This window comes from Pteropus medius, unplaced genomic scaffold (assembly GCF_902729225.1).
Source record: "Pteropus medius unplaced genomic scaffold, Ma_sr-lr_union100, whole genome shotgun sequence".
Taxonomy (NCBI): domain Eukaryota; kingdom Metazoa; phylum Chordata; class Mammalia; order Chiroptera; family Pteropodidae; genus Pteropus; species Pteropus medius.
This window is the reverse complement of record NW_024355327.1, coordinates 3717885-3731759: the sequence shown is the minus strand read 5'-3', so window position 1 is coordinate 3731759 and position 13875 is coordinate 3717885. Positions and strand designations below refer to the sequence as shown.

At 32.9% G+C, this 13875-nt stretch overlaps 1 protein-coding gene across 1 annotated transcript in view; it reads left to right on the top strand.

Moving 5' to 3' along the window:
• The window catches only part of APPL1 (adaptor protein, phosphotyrosine interacting with PH domain and leucine zipper 1), a 35007-nt gene that overhangs the window by 1737 nt on the left and 19395 nt on the right, over positions 1–13875 (top strand). The window contains exons 2-7 of the mRNA XM_039858621.1: positions 3805–3903; positions 5150–5209; positions 5716–5787; positions 7256–7343; positions 8798–8839; positions 9378–9436. Of these exons, the coding sequence (XP_039714555.1) occupies positions 3805–3903; positions 5150–5209; positions 5716–5787; positions 7256–7343; positions 8798–8839; positions 9378–9436 (420 nt within the window). The remainder of the gene's footprint in view (positions 1–3804; positions 3904–5149; positions 5210–5715; positions 5788–7255; positions 7344–8797; positions 8840–9377; positions 9437–13875) is intronic.

The window sequence follows — 13875 nt, the reverse complement described above, 5'->3', positions numbered from 1 at the left end:
TTGCCTTACCTTTCTTCTCTTATCTGGCCTGGTTTTTATAGCTCATAAAGACTATACACAGCTCAAAATCGGTTGTATGTGCCCTAGCCATGACTTGTGAGGAAGATATAATCTCTTGACTGATCTAATTTCTTGAAGTTTTCACACAATTACTTTACAACCTGAGCATTAGTTTTTTCCTTTTTTTTTTTACAAGTATGTGCTATTAGTTTTACAGTTATTTTTAACGAAGAAGCTACATTGTATTTCGATTTCTAGAAGTAATAAGTTTGAGTAGATAATATTTATTTGGGAAAATTAGTTGGGGACAACAGGTTTAGAAAAGGCAGACACTTGGAAGTAATCCTTAGGGAGAACCTGTAGCAGAATGGAAAGCCGTGGATCTGGAACTCAGGATACAAGAGTTTTAACCCATTTCCCATTTAGGAAAAAAAAAGTGCAGCTTGCTGCCAGCGTTAATTTAATTTTACAAGCATGTGCTAACACGCTCTTTGAGGTTGAAGCAAATCTGACTGGTTTTCAGTGTGAAAATATAATACAAAAACTGTTCTTGAAGTTATTTCTAAACAGAACTTGTCTCTAATCCTAATGTAATAAATGTGTACATAAATTGGACTCACCAAATTAATCTTTGGCTAACAACTGTTTGAGAGTGATGTTAACATCACATAGGAATGCTACGTTTTCTAGGATTTGACATTTTCAGCGATTAAGAATTACTATATTTCGTAAATGGAAATACCACTACTAACAACAATGGTATAAATAGAATGACATTGTTTCCAAGGACTATCGATATACTAGAGTGAAACGAAAATATGAAAATAATAAAACAAGCTATTTCATGGCAGACTTTGGGGGTAAGGTTAAGACTGTAATCTGCGAGTTGCTGCGGGTGCCTGCAAGTATTCTTGGGGCAAATGGTAAATGGCTTAATCTCTTCTGCTTTAGGGCAAGTCACTCAACTTCTCTGAACCACAGCTATTATATATAGTAAATGTTTTTATTTTTGTACCTGATTATAAAAATAGTTATATGCTTCAGAAAAATTGGAAGTATGGAAAAGAAAGCATAGTTACCTGCCATACACCCGCAGCAAAGCCTGTTAACAATTTGCTTTCTTTTTTCCTAGTTCTTTTCTCTTACACATTTTAATGTAATTGAGATTATTTTGTGCATAATAATTTTTATTTGGCTTTAACTCAACATTATAGCTTAAATATCTTCACATATTATTACATTTTGAATAAAAGCATTTAAAGGCTGCACATTTCCTTAACTGACTTAACTCTTGTCCTATTGGACTTTTAGAGTTTTTCTCAAATTTTGCTTATGTATATAGGGCTGACATTCATGCTTTGGGGCACAAATATTTGTTCACATTTGGACTGTTTATCTAGCATAGAGTCCAAGAAGTTAAGTATGGAAACTTTTAAAGCTCCCGATATAAACGAATTTTTATTAGATCATTTGACTTTAATTATTTTTATATAGCCTGCCAGTTGCTATGTAAAAAAGAGCCTGGGAGTTATGAAAGACTATCCTGAATTAACAGTTATACTTTTTTAGTTTGATTTATAGTATCTAAATAGTATTAATGTAGGAGAGAATTTGCAAGTTCAAATCCAGCTGAGCAAATATAAAGCTTTTTAGAATTATCTTGCCCATACCATTCTGCAAAAGATCATCTGTTGAGGCAAAAATCTTAAGACTAAACTGGATACCTTGTTCATGCTTATAAATTGTTTTGAAAATCAGAAACAAAATGAAACTTCCTAATTAGTATGAACAGATATGATCTTTTAAAAAAATTGATTTCATGTGTAGATAAATACCAGTGATTCATCCATGCTAGTACTTTGAAGACAAACTCTAATCTCAAATGGAGGCATTTTTCTTTGGCATAATATGAAATACTCATAGATTAAGATTATGACACTTACATTTCTCCCTCCCCCATTTTAACATCTCTGTTAATGCAGATGTCTCTTACAGTTGATGGTGTTTTACTTGTAATTGCCTGCAAATATACACACTTGGTTTTCTCCTAGTGGCATGACTAACCAAGTGCAAAGTCAATGTTCAGCTAGTCAGTCAATTTAACAACCTCTTGAAGGATTATCAGTCCTGACCTGGTGAAATGAAGTAAGTGCCACCATCAAAACTTGCTAAATGGGTATTCAGTAGCAGTGGTTTGTAAGAAAATATTGGGGATAAAAGTGGAGTTCTTTTAAGAAATATTTGTCACCTCAATGCACAGAATAATATTGGATGAGAAAACATGGAGATTGATGACTCTTCGGTCAAAAAGTAACACAAGAGTTGAACTCTGAAGAAATTCTGGGATGTTAAATTTCTGCTGCTTGTGTTTTCCTTTTTTATACATATATGAGTGTTATACATAAAATTCTGTCTAAAGGTCTGTTACCATAATTTAAAAATTTCAAGACATAAGAAAACTTTAAATCATAGCTTCATTGCCAGCATAGTTTTGTTTTGTTTTGTTTTAGTGTATATAAAAATGGTGCCATCATAGATTCAGTGAAATGGTACCATATTGATTGTATTTTTGTAAGCTGCTAACGTCAGTCATTATTATAGTGTTAAACTTGATATTATTGGTTTTAAACCTTTTTTGGTCTACTACAGGTTTTTGCATAAGTGTAATCTTTGAATTAGAATAAAAATTTGGGGGTAGGAAAAAAACTTAAGTGGCAGATTTTTCTTAAAAAAGGCATATTAGCCAAACAAGATTTCTTGATGCTTTCTTTGTCACGTCTTAAAATAACACTTTGGGGAATAGGAGTGGGGCACTAGAGCTAAACAATAAAAAGATTCTATCAGATCTAAATAAATCTCTGGGGCATGGAGAAGTAGAGGACTGAGAACATGGACTTAATATACTGGCATAATGATTTTGTGCTTTTTTTTTTTTGAAGCCATTTTGACTTAGCTTCCTCTTCTGAAAATAGGAAGCTAAAGAATAAGTTGGTTTTTTAAAACCAAACTTTTAAGGTTGAGACATAAAGTAACTTTCTAGAATAAAAATACAAGATCATCTTTTAGATTTTAAATTGTAGATATATCAATAATTTTTAATATTTTAATTTTTCCCCTGCCTTTGAGATGTGAAAAGTTAGCATGCCTTGCCTTGATATGCTGAGTTTCTTTAACTCTGATCCTTTTTATTGACAATCTTAACATTATGTTTTTTCCCCTTAAAGATAATTTTTACATGCTCATTGAAAAAAAAAAAGCCAAACAATATAGAAATGGAAAATAGAATAAAATGGAATATAGAAGAGGAAAATAACCCCAAATTCTGTACTCAGAAAAACATAGTTAACATTTTATAGGCCATGTTTGGAAGGGGCACTGTGGTATTATTTTGGATGAGGATGGGGAGGGGTTTGACACTACTAGAAGATACCATGGAGAAAAAGAAATAATCATACTAAGCTATCCTGAAATGAGACATTTAAAATGTACATGGAATACCATTAAATTAGTCTTGAACATTTCTGTTGATTTATTACTTTAATTACAGAAGTTTTAATTAATAAAAATATACCTTTCTTGTTCCTTCTAAAATTTGTATGAAGTATTTGGAAAATCCCTCTGTTTTAATGATATGAAATTAAGAACAAAGAATCCCGCTATCTGGCATTACTGTCAAAACAGAAAACAGATTAAAATTCAGAATAATTAGAGCTCTAATATCCTAGAGTTTTTCCTTCCTTTAGAAAAAAATTTCTATCTGATATATAATGGTTAACATAAACTTATTGCTTTTATTTTATACAGACGAGGTCTTTACTGGGTGTATTTGAAGAAGATGCTACAGCTATTTCCAATTATATGAACCAGTTGTATCAAGCTATGCATCGGATTTATGATGCACAGGTAAAAAGCTAAAGGCCGACTTGATGTTTTTTAAAAATGGATCTTTAAGCCTATGAGGACAGAGATAGTATCTTGTTTACTGGTGCCTAGCCCTGTCCAGTGTTCATAGTAATAACACTTGTTGAATGGATGAATGAACATTAAGTATTTTATATTACAGAGCTCACATTTTAGTTACTAATGTTTAGTTCGTAGTACTACAAAAGTGTTGAAGATGGAAGCATCTGCCCCTCTACCCCAAACCCAGTAAGGGCTTTCTTATTGAAACTTACTGATAGTGATCTTCACCTAAGATTTGACTGAAAACACCATATTTACCCTAATCATGCTTTTAGCCTTATGGAATACTCCCCTTTTTTGAGTGAAAATGGTTTGGATTTGAAAATAGTTTGCCTCTATCTAGTTAATAGAAGGTAATAAAAATTAAATGAAGCTCTGTGGCACAGGAGATGAATTTAAGAAAATATGTATGACTAGATTTTTTTGTTGTTGTCGAACAGAAAGAATAATTGAGGGTGTGTTTAGGTAACTTAATTATAAGTCTTAACAACAACCTGGGTTCTGTAATAAACTTTCTTTGGGATTAATTAAGTGTACAAGTTTCATTTTTTTCCCCTTCTAATTTTCTCTCCTTTCTGGACTGACATTTTCATTTTGTACTTAAAAGTTGTTGTGATAGTTGTTTATTTTTTATCCTTGTGATAGGTCTCTCAAGATTTGATTTCTGACCACGGATGTTAATGTATAAAAGAAATGTTATTTTTGTCTTTATATTCATCACTGGAAAAAAAAAACCTTTAAATTAGAAAAGTATTTCCTTCATATGACTATGTTGCTACAGTATGACTAGGCTGACCACATTTCGGTTGTATGTTATTAAATGCTTATTATCACAGTCTAGTATCAGCATCTAGAGAGGGATGATCAGTCATCAATGTAGAATCACTTAAGATTTTGCTAAAATAGTACATTTTACTTCTAAGTTTAAAGCTTTAACAATATTTAATTTAATGCTTAGATTTTATTTTTGAAAAAGCACATACTTGAAACACTGCTGAATTCCTTGATGGTATATATTTCATGGTTTAAGTTTCCCTTTAAAGTGCTTTAATGGTAGTTCTCTTTCCAGTAATGTAGTGAGAGGTTTAGAGACCATGTTTAATAGTATTTTTGTTTAGTGATAAAAGTAGTGTAGGTATCTTCTTATCAGTAATATTGTGTTAATTTGAATTTATTTTTTCCTTAGAATGAATTGAGTGCAGCAACACATCTGACTTCAAAACTTTTAAAAGAATATGAAAAACAGGTACTATATATGAAAGTTTTAAAAACATAATGTAAAATATGCAGTAATACAGATAAATAGAATTTTTCATCAAGAATCCTAAGCTTTTTAAAAAGAATCCACAGAAGGTAATTTTGGTATGCCATTGAAATTCCACTAGAGCACTTATGTCTAATTTTAATGATTTAATGTTAGATACAGAGGTTATCTAATTTGTGTCTCTTCTTTTTACAAATGAAGAAACTGAGGCTTGCTTAAGTTACACAGCTGGTAATTGAAGAAATTACAGCTAAACCCCAAATCTTTGCATTTCTAGTATGATGTACATTCCTATAAACTATGTTAATTGGTTGCTTAGCAAACATTTTAATTAAGTTTACTAATTATGTGAATTGTAGTGATACTTTTAGAGCTTATTTAAAATTTTAGAAGTTTTCTGGAGTTTTTTTAAAATGTAAATTGTAATGTCATTCACAAAAGACATATAGCATTGGCCCTTTACTTCATCTCTATTTCTCACTTTTCAGCGTTTTCCATTGGGGGGCGATGATGAAGTTATGAGCTCTACTTTGCAACAGTTTTCAAAAGTTATAGATGAGGTAAGTGCTTATTTTATTTTGCTTGAATAAGTGATCTTACAATTAAGTTACTCAAGTCGTTTAGCTTTTATTTGGAACTTTTACTATTATGATTATTTGAGTAAATCTGTATTAGTAAAAGGTTACCATTTAAGAAGGACCTTATTTCCACATCTTGATGGCTGTCTTGTGAAAACAGTACTTTCTTTGGCTGATTAAAACAAGTTGTTTTTAAGGAATAAACATATATATATATATAAGCTCTGCCAGTCCATGTGATGTTCAGTCTTTTCATTGTGTTACTGATGTAGGCAGGGAAGGAAGAGTTGAACTGTGAGCTTATACCTAGGCTCTACAGTTTCTCTCTTTTGCCATCAAGCAACATTTTACCTACCATTCAATTCATTAATCCTTCCATCTCTAACAGCCAATATCAACCCTTAATTTCTCTAACCAGTCATCAGAACAAATTATTAAAAAAATACCTAGAAGTTAGGAGGAAGAAAGGTGGTGAGAGAGTTTTGGAGAGTCCATAACTATTCTCTACTGGCAATGAAAGCTCTTCTTTTTACATGAACTATTAAGTAGTTTTGTCTTTTCTAGTCTTTTAACTGGAAAAGTACTTCTTTGAAGTATTTTAATAACTCATTATAGCAAAATATTGTCCCAGGAGGTCTATATAAAGGAATATTTATAGGAATTTTTTTTGTGCGTGTGGTGAAATTTACATAACAAAATTTACCACTAGCACCATTTAGTACATTCACAATGTGGTGCAGTCATCGCCATTGATGTTCTAGAACGTTTTTACCATCATCCCAAAGGAAACCCTATTAAGCAGTCACTCCCTACCCCTCCCTACCCTTAGCTCCTGGCAACCATAAATTTGCTTTTTGTCTGTACTGTACAGATTTGCCTATTTAGTATATTTCATTTAAATGGTCTCATACTATTTGAGAATATTTGCATCTGTCTTCTTTTATCTAGCATAATATTTTCAAGGTTGTAGCATATGTCAGAATTTCATTCCTTTTTTTGGCTGAATAAAATTCCACAATGAATATATTATATTTTAATTATTCTTTTATCAGTTCATGGACATTTGAGTTGTCTCTTATTACTGAGTTTGAGTTCTTTATTCTAGATATAAATTCCTTACCAGATATGTGAGGCAAATATTTTCTCCCATTCTATGGATTGTCTTTTTAACTTTCTTGATTTGACTTGATTTGATGCACAAAAGTTTTAATTTTGATGAAGTCCACTTTATATTTTCTTTCGTTGCTGATGCTTTTGGTTTCATATCTGAGAAACCATTGCCAAATCCAAGGTTATCCTGTTTTCTTCTAAGTTTTGAATGGAATTTTTTGACTGCATAATATTTTTTACTATATCACATAATTTTTAGTCTTCTCATGTAAAATCAACACCTTTTTACTAGGTTTTGTTTAATTTAGTTATTTGGCATTTTTGGTTTTTCTTTTACCAGCTTAGCTCTTGTCATGCGGTACTTTCAACACAGCTTGCTGATGCCATGATGTTCCCCATTACTCAGTTTAAAGAAAGAGATCTGAAAGGTATTGTTTACTTTCATTAGTTGTCAGAAGATCAATGCCTATAAAATGTGTATTACTGTGTATCTTAACCATTTCTCGATAGTATTCACAGCTTATGCCATTTTTACTTTAATTTGTCACTAAATGTTTATAGGAGCTCCCGCTAGATGATAAACTAGAAACTGAGGAATACTGATATGAATAAGATACTACTTCTCTTGAGAAAGCCTAGAGAAAGAGATGGGTAAAAAGATACTTAGGGTAATCTGTCTCTATCATTAGGGAACAAGCAAGGTGTTGTGAGGGCTTAGAGGAAGGTGTCAGAAAGACTTTACTAAGGATGTGACATGAGCATTGAACAATGAAGAGGAATTTGCCAGAGAAAAGAATAATTTTATTAGAGGGACTAGGAAGCACAAAAGTATGGGTTATAGAAATACATGGCTTTTTTTGAGAATGACAAGAAATTCAGTGTGGCTTCAGTGTTGAATGTATTGGGCATGGCAGGAGACAAATCTAGAAATAGATTAGTTGGGATTAGATTATGCTAAAAATGTTCAACTTGAGTTTAAAAGCAAAGAGAAGCCAGTGGAGGTCTTTAAGAAGTAGAGACATGCAATTTTTTGTTTTTGGAGAGTGGAATAGAGTTGATGTGATGTCTAGGAGAATGGATTGGGAAGTTGTGAGCATCTAGTGAGGTGTATGACCAAGGCCTGAACTGGGACAGTGGCACAGGAGATGGAGATGTGTTTATGGGCTGAAGCGGTAGGAGATTGTAGTGCAGGCACATCTAGCAATCCATGACTTAGTAGTTTGTGGTGGGTTTTTTCCCATTTAGGATTATTCAATGATGAGAGTTTTATGGAATTGGTTCTACTTTCTCATAATTTACAACCTTAGACAATTATACAGATTTATTTATAGGATGATAGACTGAAACATTGAACGTATCTGTGGATGGTAAAATATTTAAATTATACATGGAATAAAAACAAATGTATTTTAGAGAAAGAGTTATTTGTGGTAATGTTCAAGAATGATCGTTCCAAGGTCAAGAAACAAAATCTCTTTTCTCAGTTTAAGGGGACTGAATGTCATAATTTTATTAATAAAATGTTCTGTTTTTCTCATTTATCATTTGAACTTATTAGCATCAATATAAAAAAATGAATTAATTGGATTCTGGTACTAAGAATATTTGCATATCTTAGAATTTGCAGTGGTTTTAAAATTTGTTTTTGTGTCAGTACTAATTTGTGGCAAGTAGATTTTATATAGGTATAACTGTTGCTAATGATAGTTAAGTGCTCTATAGACTAGCTGAAGTACAGAATAATTTTTTCACTTTGAATATTGAAGTATGAAATATTATTTGGAGTTTTAATTATAGCTTAAATGGCAGTTACTGTTTTCTAAACAAAATTTAAGGTATTTCATAAATATGCTACACTGAAATTATTCTTGAACTTTTCCAGAAATATTGACATTAAAGGAAGTGTTTCAGATTGCTAGTAATGGTAAGTTCTTAATACTTTACTCAGTTATTTCTTGTGGTGATGCATTTCTTTATCACAATATTCTATGCAATGATTGAAAAAAAAAGAACCTAATTAAGTAAACATGATTTAAATTAATATTGTTATTTAAGTTGCACTGTTTATGCTACAGAAAAATTTAAAAGGGAATTTTAAATCAAATCTTGTGATTTGCTATCTTCATAATACCTAGAGGTGGTACAATACATTCCCTTCCTTGTTTTCCTATATATTCCAAGTTTTCTTTAATGAGTATTTGCTATTTTTGTACTAAAAACACTTAAAAAAATTTTTAATGGATTACAATTTCCTTTGAATTAAATATTTTTACCAATTTAATGACTGGAAACATACTTTAGGGGAAATTTGGATAGGAGAACATTTGGCTGGAGTGATAATATGGTAAGGAATTCTTACCTTTAGTGTATTTGTTGAAAGATGTACATATGAAGACCATTTAAAGCATTTATGAGTTTTGCAAAGTACCGTTGTATTGTTAATAGTCATTTCTGTTTTCTAGATCATGATGCTGCAATTAATAGATATAGCAGATTGTCAAAAAAAAGAGAAAATGACAAGGTATGATACATACTTATTCCTTCAGTATCAACATTAACAACTGTTTCATTAGGCGGTCTGATTTTTTCCTGTTTGAAAATAGTAGCCAGCACTAACTTTGTTTTACTGTATTGCCCTTAGCTTAATCTTTTCTTCTTGTTATTTCAAAGCCTTTCTGATAATTGTTAGTTATCACACAATTAGTAATGGTCTCTTTAAACAAAATACTTTTCTGCTGACAAAATTTTATAAGTAAACATAACTATTCCAAAAATGTAATTGATATCCAGTATATAACATTGCCTCCTTTTGCTCTGTATTTCGATAACATTGCATTTGTTCTGTTTTTATTTGACCATGTATGTATTCAAAAATGTCCTTTGAGATACAGTAGTTAAAAAGTTGAAATGCCGTATACGTAATTCAGTGAAATTCCATTTTGAGGACCTCCTCATTCACAATTCTTAAAAGAGTGAAATCCAGAAATATACTATATTTGAGGAGAAATACATTTGAGTAAAGGACAAAGAACAGAATGTTAAGAGGTTTATCTGGATGCTCCTTAAGGTCATTTCTCTTTCGACGCCTAAGCCAAGGCTTGATGAGTTGACCTCCATTAGATATTTGTGAGGTGATCTCTGTGCCTAGGAGTTGGTGTCTATAATCTTGGTTGCAGTTCCTGGTTAGGGACACAGTGACCACTTTTGGGAATCCATGATTGGGTAGTATTTACTTTGCATCAGCAACTGTGACACAATAAAGGTAATGTTTCTCACACAAAAGTTTAGTACAAAGATCTACTTTCCATTTCAAATTTTAGTTCACCAGTTATTTGATGGTATAAATATTAAGATAATACATACATTTTGAGATATACGTATCTATGTTACTTTGCCTCAGAGAAGTAGTTAAAGGCCCTAGGTATGAATTTTACCGGTATTTCTGAAAACATTCTTTCACCAATTTTATTTAAAAAATTGAGCACCTACTATATGTTGGGTTCCATAGGGGAACAATGTGAATAGGCTCTACTCCTGTCCTGAAGGAGTGGATAAACTAAATTTATCAAAGGCTTCTTGTGCGAAGGCTTCTAAATGCCAGAGTACAAGGATGAAGAGAATGCATGGATCAACACCGAATTAAGTGCAGTAATAGAAGTCTTAACAAAATGCTGGGAGAGCTCACAAAGGGCAGCAGTTAACTCTGGTGAATTGAGAAAGGCTATTCTTTTAGGAGGTGATATTTGCATTGAAGAGGAGTGGATGTTATTATTCTTCAATGGGATTGGGGAGAGGGCACTCCTGGAAGAACAACAGCCTTTGCAGAAGCACATGGTAGAGTCTGAAGAGCGTAAAGGTTTTAGAGCACTGGATCCGGAGTCAGACTGCTTGAGGACAAATCTCAGCTCTGCCACTTATTCTCCTGAGGTCACTTACTTTCAAGCCTTTATGTCTTCTCTATCAAAAAAACCCTCAGTAGTTGTTAATATGAAATGGCTTATAGCAAGTTTTTATTAAACTGTAGTAATAGTTATTATGATAATGGAAAGATAATCATTTCACTGTCTGGAGCATAGGATGTACTCGGGGAGGTATGGCAGAGATGACAGTGTAGTAGTTTAGGGCCAGATTACTATGTTAAAGACTTTGAAATTTGTGTGGGCAGCCATCATAGAATTCTAAGTGGTTGAGTATCACCATGCAGTTGTACTATAGGATAACAATACTAATGAAAATGTAAAGAGGACAAGACTAGAGACAATCCAATGAAAATGTATCGGAATAGTTTGCAAAAGCATTAGGAGAATCTCTGCTAAGGTTGTTATCGAAAGTGGAGAGGAAGGAATACTTTTGGAAGACATTTCATTAGTAGAATTGACAAGACTGACTTACGGTAGGAGGAGGAATAATTAAGAGCTGAAAAACAAAGTAGAGGAGCAGGTTTTATGGAGAGGGGACTCTTGAGTTTTGTACATTTCCAGCATCCCCCCTTCCCCCCAGATACATACATACATACGTACATACATACATACATACATACATACATACATACATACATAAAGAGCTCAGGTGGACATGTGCTTCCTTTAACACCGGCTAGTGAAGGGCAAGAGAAAACTTTGGGAGTCATCGGTGTATGGAATATTCTTGGTATTTGATGTGGTATTCGAAGGAAAGCAGGAAGAAAGAAGAGCCTAGTGTATATTACATAATAGGTGCTCAGTAAATATTTGGTGTCTGAATATAAGAACTCAGTGGAGCACACGTTATTTTAAATGCGGGTGAAGGAAGACAGGAAAGTACAAGAGACGAGCAGTAGGGAGGGAACCAGGAGGAGAGACAAAACTAGTATGCTGTGAAGTGACCAAGGTCAAAGACTAATGCCTGAACAATTGTCTACCTTTCCTTTATGTGGTAAAATTTCCCTGCCATACTTAGTTTAGTTATTGTACCCTTTCTGGTTATGCGCAAAGTTCTGCTTTTAATGTATTTTTTAAATGAAGTGGTTGGTAGTAAAACAGGAAAACTATCCTAGCCAATATTTTTCAGGCTTTTTTTTTTTTTTTTGAAGTTAAAAAACTTTTTGAAATTGTAGTTGACATTCAATATTATTTCATTTCAGGTGTACAGTAAAAATAAGACATTTATATAACTTAAGAAGTAACCACTCCAATAAGTCTAGAACCCACCTGGCACAAAACATATTTATTACAATATTATTGACTATATTCCCAATGCTTTACTTTATATCCCTGTGACTATTTTGTAACTGCCGATTTGTACTTCTTAATTCTTTCACTTTTTTCACCCAGTCCCCTAACCCCCCTGCCATTTGTCAATCAGCAGTTCTCTACCAATGAGTTCCTGTTTTGATTGTTCATTTATTTTGTTTTTTAGATTCCACATATAAATGAAATCATATGGTACTTGTCTTTCTCTGTCTGACTTATTTCACTTAGCATAATACTCTAGTTCCATTCACGTTATTGCATATGGTAAGATTTCATTCTTTTTATGGCTGAGTAATATTCCATTGTATATGTGTGCCATATCTTCTTAATCCAAATGTCTATCAGTGCTTCCATATCTCTTGGCTATTGAATATGAAAGTTCTTTGTCTCTTGTTAGAGTTTTTATTTTAAAGTCTATTTTGTCTGATACAGGTATTGCTACTCCAGCTTTTCTTTGTCATTTTCATTTGCATGAAATATCCTTTATCATTCCTTTACTTTCTCTCAGTCTGTGTGTGTTTTTCGATCTGGAGTGGGCCCGTTGTGGGCAGCATATGTATGGGTCTTACTGTCTTTTTCATTCAGCTACCCTATGTGTTTTGATTGGTGCATTTACTCCTTTTACATTTAAAGTAATTATTGATAGATTTATAGTTATTGCCATTTATATTTATATTTTTGACCTTTTTGTTTTCCTTCTCAGAGAAGTCCCTTTAACATTTCTTGTAATTCTGGTTTGGTGGTGATGAACTCCTTTGGCTTTTTCATGTCTGGGGAGCTCTTTCTCTCTCCTTCAGTTCTAAATGATAGCCTTATTGGGTAGAGTAATCTTGGTTCCAGATTCTTGCTTTCAACACTTTGAATAATTCTGGCCAATTTCTTTCGGCCTACAAAGTTTCTATTGAGAAATCAGCTGATAGTCTTATGGGGGCCCCCTTGTAGGTAACTAACTGCATTTCTCTTGCTGCTTTTAAGATTCTCTCTTTATCTCTAACCTTTGGCATTTTAATTATGATGTGTCTTGGTATGGGCCTCTTTGAGTTCATCTTGTTTGGGACTCTGTGCTCCCTGGACTTGTATGTCTATTTCTTTCACTAGGTTAGGGAAGTTTTCAGTCATTATTTCTTAAAATAGCTTTTCAATTCCTTGCTCTCTCTTTTCTCCTCGTATCCCTGCTATGGAGATGTTGTTATGCCTAATGTTGTCCCAGAGGTCCCTCAAACTATCCTTTTTGTAAATTTTGATTCTTTTTTCTTTTTGCTGTTTTGATTGGGCTTATTCACCACCTTGTATTCCAAATTGCTGATATGATTCTCTGCTTCATATAATCTGCTCTTGATTCCATTTAATGTATTCTTCATTTTAGTTACTTTTTATTCCTCACTTTTTTTTTAATGATTTCTGTCTCTTTGTGTAAGGTCTCACTGATTTCACCTGTTCTTCCCTAAGTTCATCGAGCATCCTTATAACCAGCGTTTTGAACTTTATATCTGGTAGATTACTTGCCTCCATTTCATTTACTTCTTTTTCCAAAGTTTACTCCTATTTTATTTGAGACATGTTTCTTTGTTTCCTCATTTTGGTTGCCTTCCTGTGTGTGTTTCTATGTGTTAGGTAGATCTGTTACATCTTCTAGTCTTGGCAGGGTTGCCTTAGTAGTAGGTGTCCTGTGGGGCCCAGTGGTGCAGACCCCTTGGTCACCTGAGACTGGTGTGCCATGAGCGTCCCT